A 13,029-nucleotide genomic window follows, 5' to 3' on the forward strand; every position below is an offset into this window, starting at 1 on the left:
AGAGTCCAAATTGCTTAGCAACTTGACTCAAATATGCAACCCAGTTCTTAGTCTTAGGTTATTTTGTTATGGCCATGGTATGCAAAAGCTGGCAGTGTTACTCATTTCTCTTTTAAAATCTTTAAATGTTCAACACATATTTGAGAGCTGCTACAAGCTTAGACATTGAGGATATGAGAAATGAGGCATAGTCCCCACTGTGAACAAACTTATAGTCCTATGGGGAAGATAGACTGATACTGATACTGCGTGATTAGTGCTATCATGGAGGTAATACTGGTAGGTAGGAGCATATTAAGAATGGTACCTGATACACTCTTGGGGAATCAAGGCAGGTGATCAGCTGGGACCTGAAGGATGAGGTAGCCAGGCAAAGAGATTGGTGGGGTAAGAGGGCAGGGAGAATAGCTTGAACAAAGGCCCAGAGGGGAGAGAGGGAGCTTGGCACACTTGGGAAAGTCCAGGTGGCTTAATAGGCCTGGAGTGGTGGTGAGAGGGAAGAGGGAGGGGCCTGGCAAAGATGAGATAGGAAGGGCCTTGAGTGCCAGGTTTAAGAGTATGGACTTTATCCAGAGAACAGTAGAGAACCTCTGAAGAGGAATTGACTTGATCAGATTTGTGTTTTTGGGTTTTTTTGGCGGTACGCGGGCCTCTCACTGTTGTGGCCTCTCCCGTTGCGGATCACAGGCTCCGGACGCCCAGGCTCAGTGGCCATGGCTCACGGGCCCAGCCACTTGGCGGCATGTGGGATCTTCCCAGACTGGGCACGAACTCGTGTCCCCTGCATTGGCAGGCGGACTCTCAACCACTGCGCCACCAGGGAAGCCCCCAGATTTGTGTTTTGATATAAGTTCTACTCACAGCAATTACGATCTGGTCAGGATTTATAGAAATAAAAAATTTACTTGTCATTTTTATTTTCCTTTGGTGCTAGAGAAACTTATGTCCATGACTTTTCAAATGTGGAATTCTTTCTTATTTCCTCTCTGCCTTTGTGGCAGGGTTCTTTTAATCCATCATTGCACCTCCCCTTGTAAGCTGACATTTCATCTTTCTGTTGCTTGTCCTCTTCTATCTTAAACTTGCTTGAAAAAATAAAAAGGAATAGTAAACTTGATTTACTAATCAAATCCTTTGATTTAAAATAAAGAAAACTAAAGGAATTCCCTGGCGGTCCAGTGGTTAGGACTCTGCGCTTTCAGTGGGGAAGGCTGGAGTTCATTCCCTGGTCAGGGAACTAAGATCCCACAAGCCGTATAGCATGGCCAAAAAAAAAAAAGAAAGAAAAAAATATAAAACTGAAAATAGTAAAACAGAGTTGACAACTCTATGGTAGATTTGTACTGAATCTTACCCAATTTTAGTACTTTTATTTTTATTACATAATACACAAGGTATATTTAAGATCGTTATTGAAGAAATAGTGGTAAGTTTAGGGTTTTTTTTTTAATTGCACAGAAGTCCCGTTTGCATAGTACTTCAAATTTGTGTAACCATTTTTAAAAATAGCTGTCTAAAAGTCCAGTATATCTGTGATATGAGTAGAAAGCATGTTTTAAATTGTTGGGTGGAAGGACAGAGGGAGACATGACATGACTTGGCAAGTTCACTTGCCCTGTAGGTTGTAAAGGTATTCAGTATAAGTAGAACCAGGGTATTTTCTCATTTGAAAATGCTGCAGAATCTGGAAATGTTAGTGTGTAAGAAGGGGAGGAAAATCTAATTTCGGTTCAGATAATTTTGTACAAGAAAATAAAATTCTAGAAACTAATATTAAGTTTTCAAAACAGCATTAGATTTGTATGGTCCATTGGTATCCAGCTTTCCCAGTTGCCAGTTACATAAGTCCCATGTTCTACCTCAGCTGTAGCACACGTGCTTTTAGTAGCTAATTCTTTTTCACAGAGTCACAAACTGAGAGGGAGGTTCTAATCCTTCTTCTTTTTCAGAGTTAGAGTGATCATGCATGTTTTTTCCTTTTATTTTCATCCAAGGGTGGCATAAGGGATGATGGGAATGTTGCCAGGTAGATCCAATATGCTGGAGGCATGTTTGCAGTTCTGTTTCATTTTAATTTCATATTAATAGCCTGTTAACCATTTTGGAGAGAAGTTCTTCATCAGCTTCCTTGAAAAAAAGAACACGCAGATGACTAATCCTCTCTCAGCCTCTACCCATTAGGCATCACCATCCTCCTTTGGTTGGCATAATTGCAGCTGGGCAAGCAGGCACTGCACCATCCTATGCTTCTCTAAGTATTCATCTATTTTAACTAAATAGGAACATTTGACAACGGTGTTATATTGTAGTATCTAATTAAAAACAAGTATTTCACAGCTTTTTTATGTATTTAAGTAATTCTTTAGTCATCCCTTTGATGTCTGAAGTGGATAACCCTATCAGGTAGTGATAGCCCTAATTTTTGGTCTTACTCATTTAAATTTAAAGATAACCATGGAAAAATTAATCTGTCAATAAACAGCTCAGTTCTGTGTGAACCCAAATTTTTTTTCTTTTTTTTAAAGCAAGTTTTGAAATATAGAGTGTATTATTCTATCTCTTCTGTGTCCAATAGGAAAGAAAAAGAACAACCAAAGTGGACTTCTTGAAGAAGATTGAGAAAGAAGTCCAACAAAAATGGGATGCCAAGAAAGTGTTTGAGGTCAATGCATCTAATTTAGAGAAACAGACTAGGTGAGTAATAGTTTGTGAAATTCTACACCTTGTGTTTCCAGAACCATTGGCTGCAGAAACTGCTCTGTGGAAGGAGTAAGGCAGATTGTATTTACAATGTCTGAAACAGGCTGAAGGAGGTAACTTCCACTTTCTCTATTTCAAATTAGCATCCTCTTTCCTATGGAATCTTAAAGGATTTTTTCCTACGTAAAGGTTTTTTTAAAAACTAATATTTTTCATAGTTAGACAAAGGAAAATGTTTTGAAGTTTTATCTTTGCTGACTGATAATAGCAAGTCATTCTGTTACAGAGATTCATATTATAGTGATAATTATCTCCAAAGGCACAGATTATAAATTTTGAAGGATTTCTGTATTTAAAGATCTTATTTTATAAATCTGTATTGCCTTGATGTTGAGAATTGTTTATTAGAAGACAGACCATAGATAATGATATGATATTGGGGAAAAACAAAGTAACTGCTGCAACACAGTACCACAGTAAATATATGCATCAATTATAAGATGCGTCACAATTTCAGATATGTTGGACTGTAGAAGAATGTGCTTCTTAGAGTTGAGGAAATGCACTGGCAACAATAGCAATAATAGTAGCTAATATTGAACAGGTATTGTTCAATATGCCAAGGCAATAGGAAATAGGCCATTTTTTAACATGCATATTCTCATTTAATGTTCTTAGTAACGCTTTAAGGTTACCAGTCTTTTAATTTTTGTTTTATTGATGAGTATACTGAGACACAGAGAGGTTAAGTAACCAGCTTAAGATTGCATGGCTAGGAATTGACAGGGCTTGGCCTTCTTATCAGGACTTTCTGATTCCAAAGTCTATCCTTGCTACTAAGTGACACTCTAATGGAATTTTTTTTTTTTTTTTTTAAAGAGAGGAAAAGAATTTGCTCTAATACAAAGTCTCTGGTGTTATACTTTAAACTATAATTTGAAGTTTCTATTTGTTTCTAGAACTTTGGTCAAATCTAGGGTAATTTAAAGTAATCAAAAGTGAATTAGAAAGTGCTTTTGCTCAGTGAAAGAAAATGAACTGAAGAAACTTAGAAATATAACACTGAATGAAAAAAGCTCACGAGTGAAACTAAATGATGTATTGTTTAAAGGCATAGACATATGTGCAAACTATTCAAAAACAAAGGAATGACAAAAGTAAATTTCAAGATAATGGTTCTCTCTGGTGGGAGGGTGGGGAGTAGCACACAGGTAGCTTCAGTGAGTTCATAAGTTGGATGGTGTGTTTACAGGTGGTCACTTATGAAGCGCAGGTGTGCTTTATAACTTATGTATGTCTGTTAGATACACTTGATTCATAGAAAAAAGGAGTATAACAATACATTAAGCAGCTTTAAAAAGGTGCTTTTTAAGGGAATTTACCCCATATTGTGTAATTTTGAGGATGTTTTATTTTACCTGAGAGGCTTTGAATTGCTTTATATATATCTAATGAAAGCATATCTCATTTAATCAGTAAAACAGTAAATTAATCCAGTCTCCCTATTGATTTTATTTTTTTTCAGTATATCATTTTTAACTCAGTATTTTAGCTTAGTTAAACCTCTAATATTTGCTACAAGGATATTTAGTTCTTTAATAACCACCTATAAATATCTTAGTTTTTCTAAATCAAAAACAAGTTTCAATTTTAGAGAGCTTTTAATTTCTGGATTTATAAATTTAATTTTCAATGTCTGTTAAATAACTAAAATTTAAACAAGTTATTTATAGTAAGTGTCCCCATGACCCTACCCTTAATTGTAAAAGGAATTTAACATTTTCTTTTTTGTACTTTCTTTTTTACATGATGCTTTGCAGCAAGGACAAGTACTTTGTAACCTTCCCATATCCATATATGAATGGGCGCCTTCACTTGGGACATACATTTTCTTTATCCAAATGTGAGGTAAAGCTTCCTCTATGTTTAATATAATGGGATGGGAGGGTCTTTAATAAATACTATTTTAAAGAAAATAGCATCTATAGAATTTATTTCCTGTTAAGGGAACTTAGAATTCCTTAATTTTAAGCATGGTTTTTATGTTAAAGTAATTTAATTTTTCTATTTTCACATGCTGTATGTGTGTGTGTGCAGTGGTCTAGGTATGTATACATGTTCATAAGTAATTTCTAGGTTGGTGAAAAGACAGAAAAAAAAGGATAACTTTGGAATGACTATAAAATCTAACTGGTATTCTAAAGGAAGATGTGAAGAGGAAAACTCATGATCTTTGTGAAAAGTCAGAATTTTGTATTCATCTAGCATTTAAATTTGTAGTTTAAATTGAATTTTTTTTCTATAGTTTGCAGTAGGGTACCAGAGATTGAAAGGAAAAACTTGTCTATTTCCCTTTGGTTTACACTGTACTGGAATGCCTGTTAAGGTAAGATTGCTTTTGGGATTGCTAAGGTAAGATTGCTTTTGGGATTGCTTTGTACTCTTTTTAGCTTAGAGCAAATTAAGCTTAAGTTAAACCTCCAATTAAAGAGCTTGAAATAGGATTTTCCAATATGTACTTCTATATTACGTTAAAGTGTTTTTTGAAGTGAACTGAATTTATTATCATGAAAATTAATTTTTAGAAAACATTTGGAGAAGGGCTTTAAGGGCACACATTAAGGTCTAAGTGATTTCTAAGTAATGCTGATATCTTTTGGTTCCTTATGTATTCATATTTCTGTTTTAGAATTAGATAATAACTACTAACAAGTAAAATGGGCAGTGTTTTGTGCATTCATGGCGTATATAGGCTGTTGGCATAAAATAATAAACAATTCTATCATTTTGGTCATTTTTGCAAGTGTCTTAAATTTTTCATAAATTCATAATAAAAATAATTTTCAATAAACGATGGGCAAGAAAACTACAGTTGAAAGGATTCCCTAAATCCTTGGGACTTGGGAAATATATCTCATTTCTTTTTATTCTCCAGTCTTTTATTTTGAAAAATGTCCAACCTACAGGAAAGGTAAAACAATAATGCAGTGAGCACCCATGTACCCTTCCCTTACAGTTACCAAGTATTAACATTTGCCACAGTTGCTCTAGTTCTGTTTCTCAACATACAATACATGCACACTTTCTTCTCCCTTTTTCTATGAATTCATTGAAAGTAAGTTGGCAGACATCATGACGTGTCACCCCTAAACACTTCAGCTTGTATCTGTTGAGAACAAGGGCATTCTTCTACATTGTCATAGTCCCATTATCCACTCCATGAAATTGAACATTGATGTATCCTTTATGGTGGTTTTTTCCCTTTTTATTTTGTGGATCACACTTTGCATTTGGTTATCACCAGTACTACATTGATGAGGTTGGAACTTCCCACTGTATCACATCAAAAGTCATATAATGGCAGCTTGTGTCATTTTAGTGATATTAAGTTAATAACTTCCAGATTTCCTCATTCTAAAGGTAACTTTTCTCTTTTCTAATTAAAAACTAATCTGTGGGATGATACCTTAAGAGCCTCTGAATATTTGATTACCTAGTAACTCAGTGGTTTTAGCATCCTTTCATTATCTTTGTCTTTCAGTTATTGAATTTGTGGTTGTAAAATGATGACTTTCTAGTTATCTCATTCTTTCCCTATTTGTTAGCTGAAATTCTTCATAGAAGTGTCCCCTCCCCCCTTTTTTTTTTGCGGTACACGGGCCTCTCACTGTTGTGGCCTCTCCCGTTGCGGAGCACAGGCTCTGGACGCGCAGTCTCAGCGGCCGTGGCTCACGGGCCTAGCTGCTCCGCGGCATGTGGGGTCTTCCCGGACTGGGGCATGAACCCGTGTCCCTTGCATTGGCAGGCGGACTCTCAACCACTGCGCCACCAGGGAAGCCCTACCCTCCCTTTTCTTTTTGAAATTCACAATTCTATATTTGTATTTTTCTCATAACTTTAACACTGTCTACTTGGTGTCATCTTTGTTTGTGACAGTGGACTCATGGTACAGCTGAAAAGAGCTGGGGTTGAAAGTGCAGGTTCATGTTGTAATTCTGCAGCCTACTATCTTTATAACCTTGGATAAATCCCTTCATCTTTCAGTGTTTGTATTCTAACTTAATGTCTGTCCTATCTACCTAAATTTCAGAGTCAGGTTTTTCTTTTAAATAAATTTATTTATTTATTTATTTATTTTTGGCTGTGTTGGGTCTTCGTTGCTGCGTGCGAGCTTTCTCTAGTTGTGGCGAGCGGGGGCTGCTCTTCATTGCGGTGCGCAGGCTTCTCATTGCAGTGGCTTCTCTTGTTATGGAGCACAAGCTCTAGGCACGTGGGCTTCAGTAGTTGTGGGCACGAGGGCTTTAGTAGTTGTGGCACGAGGGCTCTAGAGTGCAGGCTCAGTAGTTGTGGCGCACGGGCTTAGTTGCTCTGCGGCATGTGGGATCTTTCCGGACCAGGGCTCAAACCCGTGTCCCTTGCATTGGCAGGCGGATTCTTAACCACTGCACCACCAGGGAAGCCCCAGAGTCAGTTTTAGTTGGCCATAGAAACAACAAAAAAACTCAGATTGTTTCCACCTTGAATTTTTAACTTTACCATCTCTAATGTTGTGTTTTTTTGTAGGCATGTGCTGATAAATTGAAAAGAGAAATAGAGCTTTATGGTTGCCCCCCTGATTTTCCAGATGAGGAAGAGGAAGAAGAAGAAATCAGTATTAAAACAGAAGATATAATAATTAAGGATAAAGCTAAAGGAAAAAAGGTTTGGTGGTTTGATGATACTTATTTTGGTTGAAGTTTTATATTTATATTTGTCTGATTTATATGTACATTCCCAGTACTAGCATAGTACCTGACCCATAAAAAATACTCAGTAATTTTTAAAAAGTAATAAAGCAGAATTATCTTTCTCACTTTTTGATTGCCTTTTTTTCCCCTTATTTTGAAATAATTTTAGACTTACAGAAGAATTACAGGATTGTACAGGGTTCCCTTAGAATCTTAACCCAGTTACATCTTATATAACCATGGTACAGTTCTCAAAACTAAGAAACCAACATTGAACAATACTGTTTAAGAAACTACATACTTCATTTGGATTTAACAGTTTTTCCTTAATATCCTTATTCTGTTCCAAGATCCAGTCCAAAATCCCATTTTGCATTTCCTTCTCATGTCTCTTCTTCTGTCTTCCATGATCTTGGCACTTTTGAAGAGTACTGGTCAGATAACTTATAGAATGTCCCTCATTTTGGGTTTGTCTAATGCTCTCTCATGAGTAGATTGAGAGGTGATGTGTCTTCAATGCATCATATCAGGGAGTATAAGATATTGATATATCTTATTACTGGTGCTGTTAACCCTGATTATTTGGTTTGGGTGGTGTCTGTTAGGTCTTTCTCCTGTGAAGATTTTATTTTTCCCTTTGTAATTCATGTATGTTTTGAGAGAGATACTTCGAGGCTATGGAAATAATACCTTGTTTCTTTTTTTGTTTTTAAACCATTGCATTGTATACTTTATTTTTTAAAGATTTTTATTTATTTATTTATTTATTTTGGCTGCATTGGGTCTTAGTTGTGGCACTCGGGATCTTCGTTGTGGCATGCAGGATCTTTTAGTTGTGTGTGGTATGTGGACTTCTTAGCTGTGGCATGCGGGCTTCTTAGTTGTGGCATGTGGACTCTTAGTTGTGGCATGCGGACTCTTAGCTGTGGCATGCATGCAGGATCTAGTTCCCTGACCAGGGATCGAACCCGGGCCCCCTGTGCTGGGAGTGTGGAGTCTTACCCACTGTATCACCAGGGAAGTCCCAATGTCTTGTTTCTTTTTATATATTTGCTCACTAATTTTAGCATTCATCATTGGATCTTCCCTGCAACGGTTATTGCTGCATAGTTTGTTCTAATGGTGATTTTCAGTTTCCCTCATTCCTTCTACATTTATTATCTGGAATTCTTCTGAAAGGAAAAGTTGTTCTTTCTCCCCCATTTACTTATCTATTAATTTCTTTTTTATATCAGTGTGGATTCATGCATATTTATTTATTCTTTGGGTTATAATCTAATCCTATTGGGTTTTTTTGAGTTAATTGTTATTGCTCAAATTGTTCTAGCAATGGCCATTGGGGGAATCTTTTAGGTGGGCCCCTGTGTCCATTTGACATGCCCCCATCTTTTTTTCTTTTTTCTATTTCTTTCTTTCTTTTCTTTTCTTTTTTTTGAGCACTTCTATACATTCAGGTGCCATAAGATGCTTCAGGCTCATTTTGTATTTTCCCTGTTTTAGCCCCAGAGTCAACCACTTTTCCAACGAGTCCTCTTTCCTTTTATTGAAATATGGTATTTAGAAATTAAGTTCTGAGTACTAGTTATGCTCATTGTTTCTAGGTCCTCTCAGTAGAAAGAGCAAGGAAATATATGTATGTCTACTAACCCACTTATATGTACGTGTCTGTATTTATTTTTTATACATTTAAAAAAATTTCTTTATAGTTTTTAAAATGAGGTTTTTTTTAAATTAATGTAAACTCTTCCTTCCTTCCTTCCTTCCTTTCCTTTCCTCTCTTCCTCCCTCCCTCCCTCCCTCCTTCCTTCCCTTCCTTACTTCCTTCCTCTCTCTCCCTCCCTCCCTCCCTCCCTCCTTTACTCCATCTCTCTCTCACTCTTCGCAGTGTAACGTTGTGTTGGTTTGACAAGTGCATGGAGTCATGTTTCTACCACCACAGTACTACACAGAACAGTTTCCTCAGCCCCCAAATTCCTTGTCCTACCTTTTTATAATTCAGCCTTTTTGCCTACCTCCAGTCCCTGGCATGTGGTTACCTTTTTGATATTGGTAAATATTGGAAAAGGAGGAAACTCTTGTTAGCAGCTTATTCATAACTAAAAAAGATGCATGTGGTATTTGAAAAAAGGAAATAGAGAAGGTTTGGTGCTAAGATCTTATCTTTGTGATGATAACTTTTTATGGTTCCACCTCTGTATTGATAGTTATCTTTGGTGTCAGAATCCAGGTATCAGACTATATGGTTTGGCAAACAGAACAGTACATCCAGATCCTGCACTATTCTGACATGTCAACAGTATTGTTTTAGATTAAAAAAAACTACCAAATAGGATCATTCACTTAAAATTACTGTGGTCCTGGAATTTGTTAACCAGTTGTTAGTTATTCTTTGATGGAGTTTGGTTTTGCTGTTATTTTCAGAGTAAAGCTGCTGCTAAAGCTGGATCTTCTAAATACCAGTGGGACATTATGAAATCCCTTGGTCTGTCTGATGAAGAGATAGTCAAATTTTCTGAAGCAGAATATTGGCTTGACTATTTCCCACCACTGGCTGTTCAGGATCTGAAGAGAATGGGTTTGAAGGTATGCCCATCACCCCCAGAGTTTAAGGAAATATGAAAAATACATTATATTTGTGTGATTGAATGAGATTTGGACTACCTCTTAATTTAGAATAGTATATTCCAGTAATGACTCAGTACTGTTATTATCAGATTAGAACCACATGGGCCTCAATGTAAGCAATGAAGTACTTTGATATTTGTTGTTTTGGAAAGTATATACATTTATTAACAATTAGTAGAAAGGAATTCTACTCAAAGAATATGAAGAAGCCCACAACATTGTAAATCATCTGTACTTCAATAAAATTAAAAAAAAAAAAAAAGAAGAAGCAGCCCAAGTGTAGCTTGAATATTTAGGGATGCATAAAGGTGTTATGTAAATGCTCCTTCTCAATTTATTATAATTCCTGTATGTTTAATAGGTAAATGTGTGTGTTTAAAAACTTACATATTAAGCACAAATTAACATAATAATTATGACATTATGTATTTAATAGGTGGAACTTGAAATTTTTTGGTTTCCTTTGATATTTTTGATATAATTCTAAGTTGGAAAATAAGGAGTAGAAGAGTAAATAATTGATTTATGGGAATTCCTGTTCATAGAGACCATATAAACTTCTCAGAAATTACCTTTTCCTTTCTCCTTCTGTAGGTAGACTGGCGTCGTTCCTTCATCACCACTGATGTTAATCCTTACTATGACTCGTTTGTCAGGTGGCAGTTTTTAACATTAAGAGAAAGAAGCAAAATTAAATTTGGGAAGCGGTGAGTTTGTTGTCCTTCGGTATAATAAAGTAAAAATCATGTAATTCATGCATTGTAATTCAATGTGCCCCAGAGCTTACTTTTTTCCATTATCTTTTCTCTTTTTATAATTTCTCTTTTTGTTCTCTTGTTTCCTTTGAATTCCTTTTTGTTTGGCTGGTGTCTCAGTTTCTCTGAGCTGCTTAGTGTTTGTGACAAATAGAACCAGGGAGAATAGGGGTCTCACTAAAGATTTTCTCTTATGGTCTCACTAAAGATTATCTCTTATGTTCTCACTAAAGATTCTCTTAAGTATTCTAGCCAAGTAAAAAAATAATTTTATTTGTGTTTTAGTTTATCTTTTTGGTCTATAAAATCTTCTATAAAGTTCTTCCTTGATTATATGGACTCATTAAAAGCTATTTGCAATTTTTTAAAAATTTTTTAATTTTATTTATTTTTTTATACAGCAGGTTCTTAGTAGTCATCCATTTTATACACATCAGTGTATACATGTCAATCCCAGTCGCCCAATTCAGCACACCACCATCCCCACCAGCCTCGCGGCTTTCCCCGCTTGGTGTCCATACATTTGTTCTCTACATCTCTGTCTCAACTTCTGCCCTGCAGACTGGTTCATCTGTATCATTTTTCTAGCTTCCACATACATGTGTTAATATACGATATTTGTTTTTCTTTCTGACTTAACTTCACTCTGTATGACAGTCTCTAGATCCATCCACGTCTCAACAAATGACACAATTTCATTCCTTTTTATGGCTGAGTAATATTCCATTGTATATATGTACCACAACTTCTTTATCCATTCGTCTGTCAGTGGGCATTTAGGTTGCTTCCATGACCTGGCTATTGTAAATAGTGCTGCACTGAACATTGGGGTGCATGCGTCTTTTTGAATTATGGTTTTCTCTGGGTATATGCCCAGTAGTGGGATTGCTGGATCATATGCTAATTCTATTTTTAGTTTTTTAAGGAACCTCCGTACTGTTCTCCATAGTGGCTGTATCAGTTTACATTCCCACCAACAGTGCAAGAGGGTTCCCTTTTCTCCAGACCCTCTCCAGCATTTGTTGTTTGTAGATTTTCTGATGATGCCCATTCTGACTGGTGTGAAGTGATACCTCATTGTAGTTTTGATTTGCATTTTTCTAATAATTAGTGATGTTGAGCAGCTTTTCATGTGCCTCTTGGCCATCTGTATGTCTTCTTTGGAGAAATGTCTATTTAGGTCTTCTGCCCATTTTTGGATTGGGTTGTTTGTTTCTTTAATATTGAGCTACATGAGCTGTTTATATATTTTGGAGATTAATCCTTTGTCCATTGATTCGTTTGCAAATATTTTCTCCCATTCTGAGGGTTGTCTTTTCGTCTTGTTTATGGTTTGCTTTGCTGTGCAAAAGCTTTGAAGTTTCATTAGGTCCTATATGTTTATTTTTGTTTTTATTTCCATTACTCTAGGAGGTGGATCAAAAAAGATCTTGCTGTGATTTATGTCAAAGACTGTTCTGCCTATGTTTTCCTCTAAGAGTTTTACAGTCTCCAATCTTACATTTAGGTCTCGAATCCATTTTGAGTTTATTTTTGTGTGTGTTGTTAGGGAGTGTTCTGATTTCATTCTTTTACATGTAACTGTCCAGTTTTCCCAGCACCACTTATTGAAGAGACTGTCTTTTCTCCATTGTATATCCTTGCTTCCTTTGTCAGAGATTAGTTGACCATAGGTTCGTGTGTTTTTTTCTGGGGTTTCTATCTTGTTCCATTGATCTGTTTTTCTGTTTTTGTGCCAGTACCATATTGTCTTGATTACTGTAGCTTTGTAGTATAGTCTGAAGTCAGCGAGCCTGATTCCTCCTGCTCCGTTTTTTTCCCTCAAGACTGCTTTGGCTACTCGGGGTCTTTTGTGTCTCCATACAAATTTTAAGGTTTTTTGTTTTGGTTCTGTAAAAAATGCCATTGGTAATTTGATAGGGATTGCATTGAATCTGTAGATTGCTTTGGGTAGTATAGTCATTTTCACAGTATTGATTCATCCAATCCAAGAACATGGTCTCTCTCTCCATCAGTTGGTATCCTGTTTAATTTCTTTCATCAGTATCTTACAGTTTTCTACATACAGGTCTTTTGTCTCCCTAGGTAGGTTTATTCCTAGGTATTGCATTCCTTTTGTTGCAGTGGTAAACGGGAGTGTTTCCTTAATTTCTCTTTCAGATTTTTCATCATTAATGTATAGGAATGCAAAAGATTTCTGTGCATTAATTTTGTATCCTGCA

The 13,029-nt window shown here is 36.2% G+C and overlaps 1 protein-coding gene across 2 annotated transcripts in view; it reads left to right on the forward strand.

The window, feature by feature from the left end:
- Positions 1 to 13,029, forward strand: part of LARS1 (leucyl-tRNA synthetase 1) — a 67,124-nt gene that overhangs the window by 4,230 nt on the left and 49,865 nt on the right. The window contains exons 2-7 of one of the 2 annotated variants that reach the window (XM_007462394.1): positions 2,576 to 2,694; positions 4,521 to 4,608; positions 5,006 to 5,086; positions 7,264 to 7,401; positions 9,849 to 10,010; positions 10,647 to 10,759. In XM_007462394.1, coding sequence (XP_007462456.1) covers positions 2,576 to 2,694; positions 4,521 to 4,608; positions 5,006 to 5,086; positions 7,264 to 7,401; positions 9,849 to 10,010; positions 10,647 to 10,759 — 701 coding nt within the window. The remainder of the gene's footprint in view (positions 1 to 2,575; positions 2,695 to 4,520; positions 4,609 to 5,005; positions 5,087 to 7,263; positions 7,402 to 9,848; positions 10,011 to 10,646; positions 10,760 to 13,029) is intronic. The other variant, XM_007462395.1, reaches the window with a different exon arrangement.

The sequence above is a fragment of the Lipotes vexillifer genome, unplaced genomic scaffold (genome assembly GCF_000442215.2).
Source record: "Lipotes vexillifer unplaced genomic scaffold, Lipotes_vexillifer_v1.1 scaffold1068, whole genome shotgun sequence".
Classification (NCBI taxonomy): Eukaryota; Metazoa; Chordata; class Mammalia; order Artiodactyla; family Lipotidae; genus Lipotes; species Lipotes vexillifer.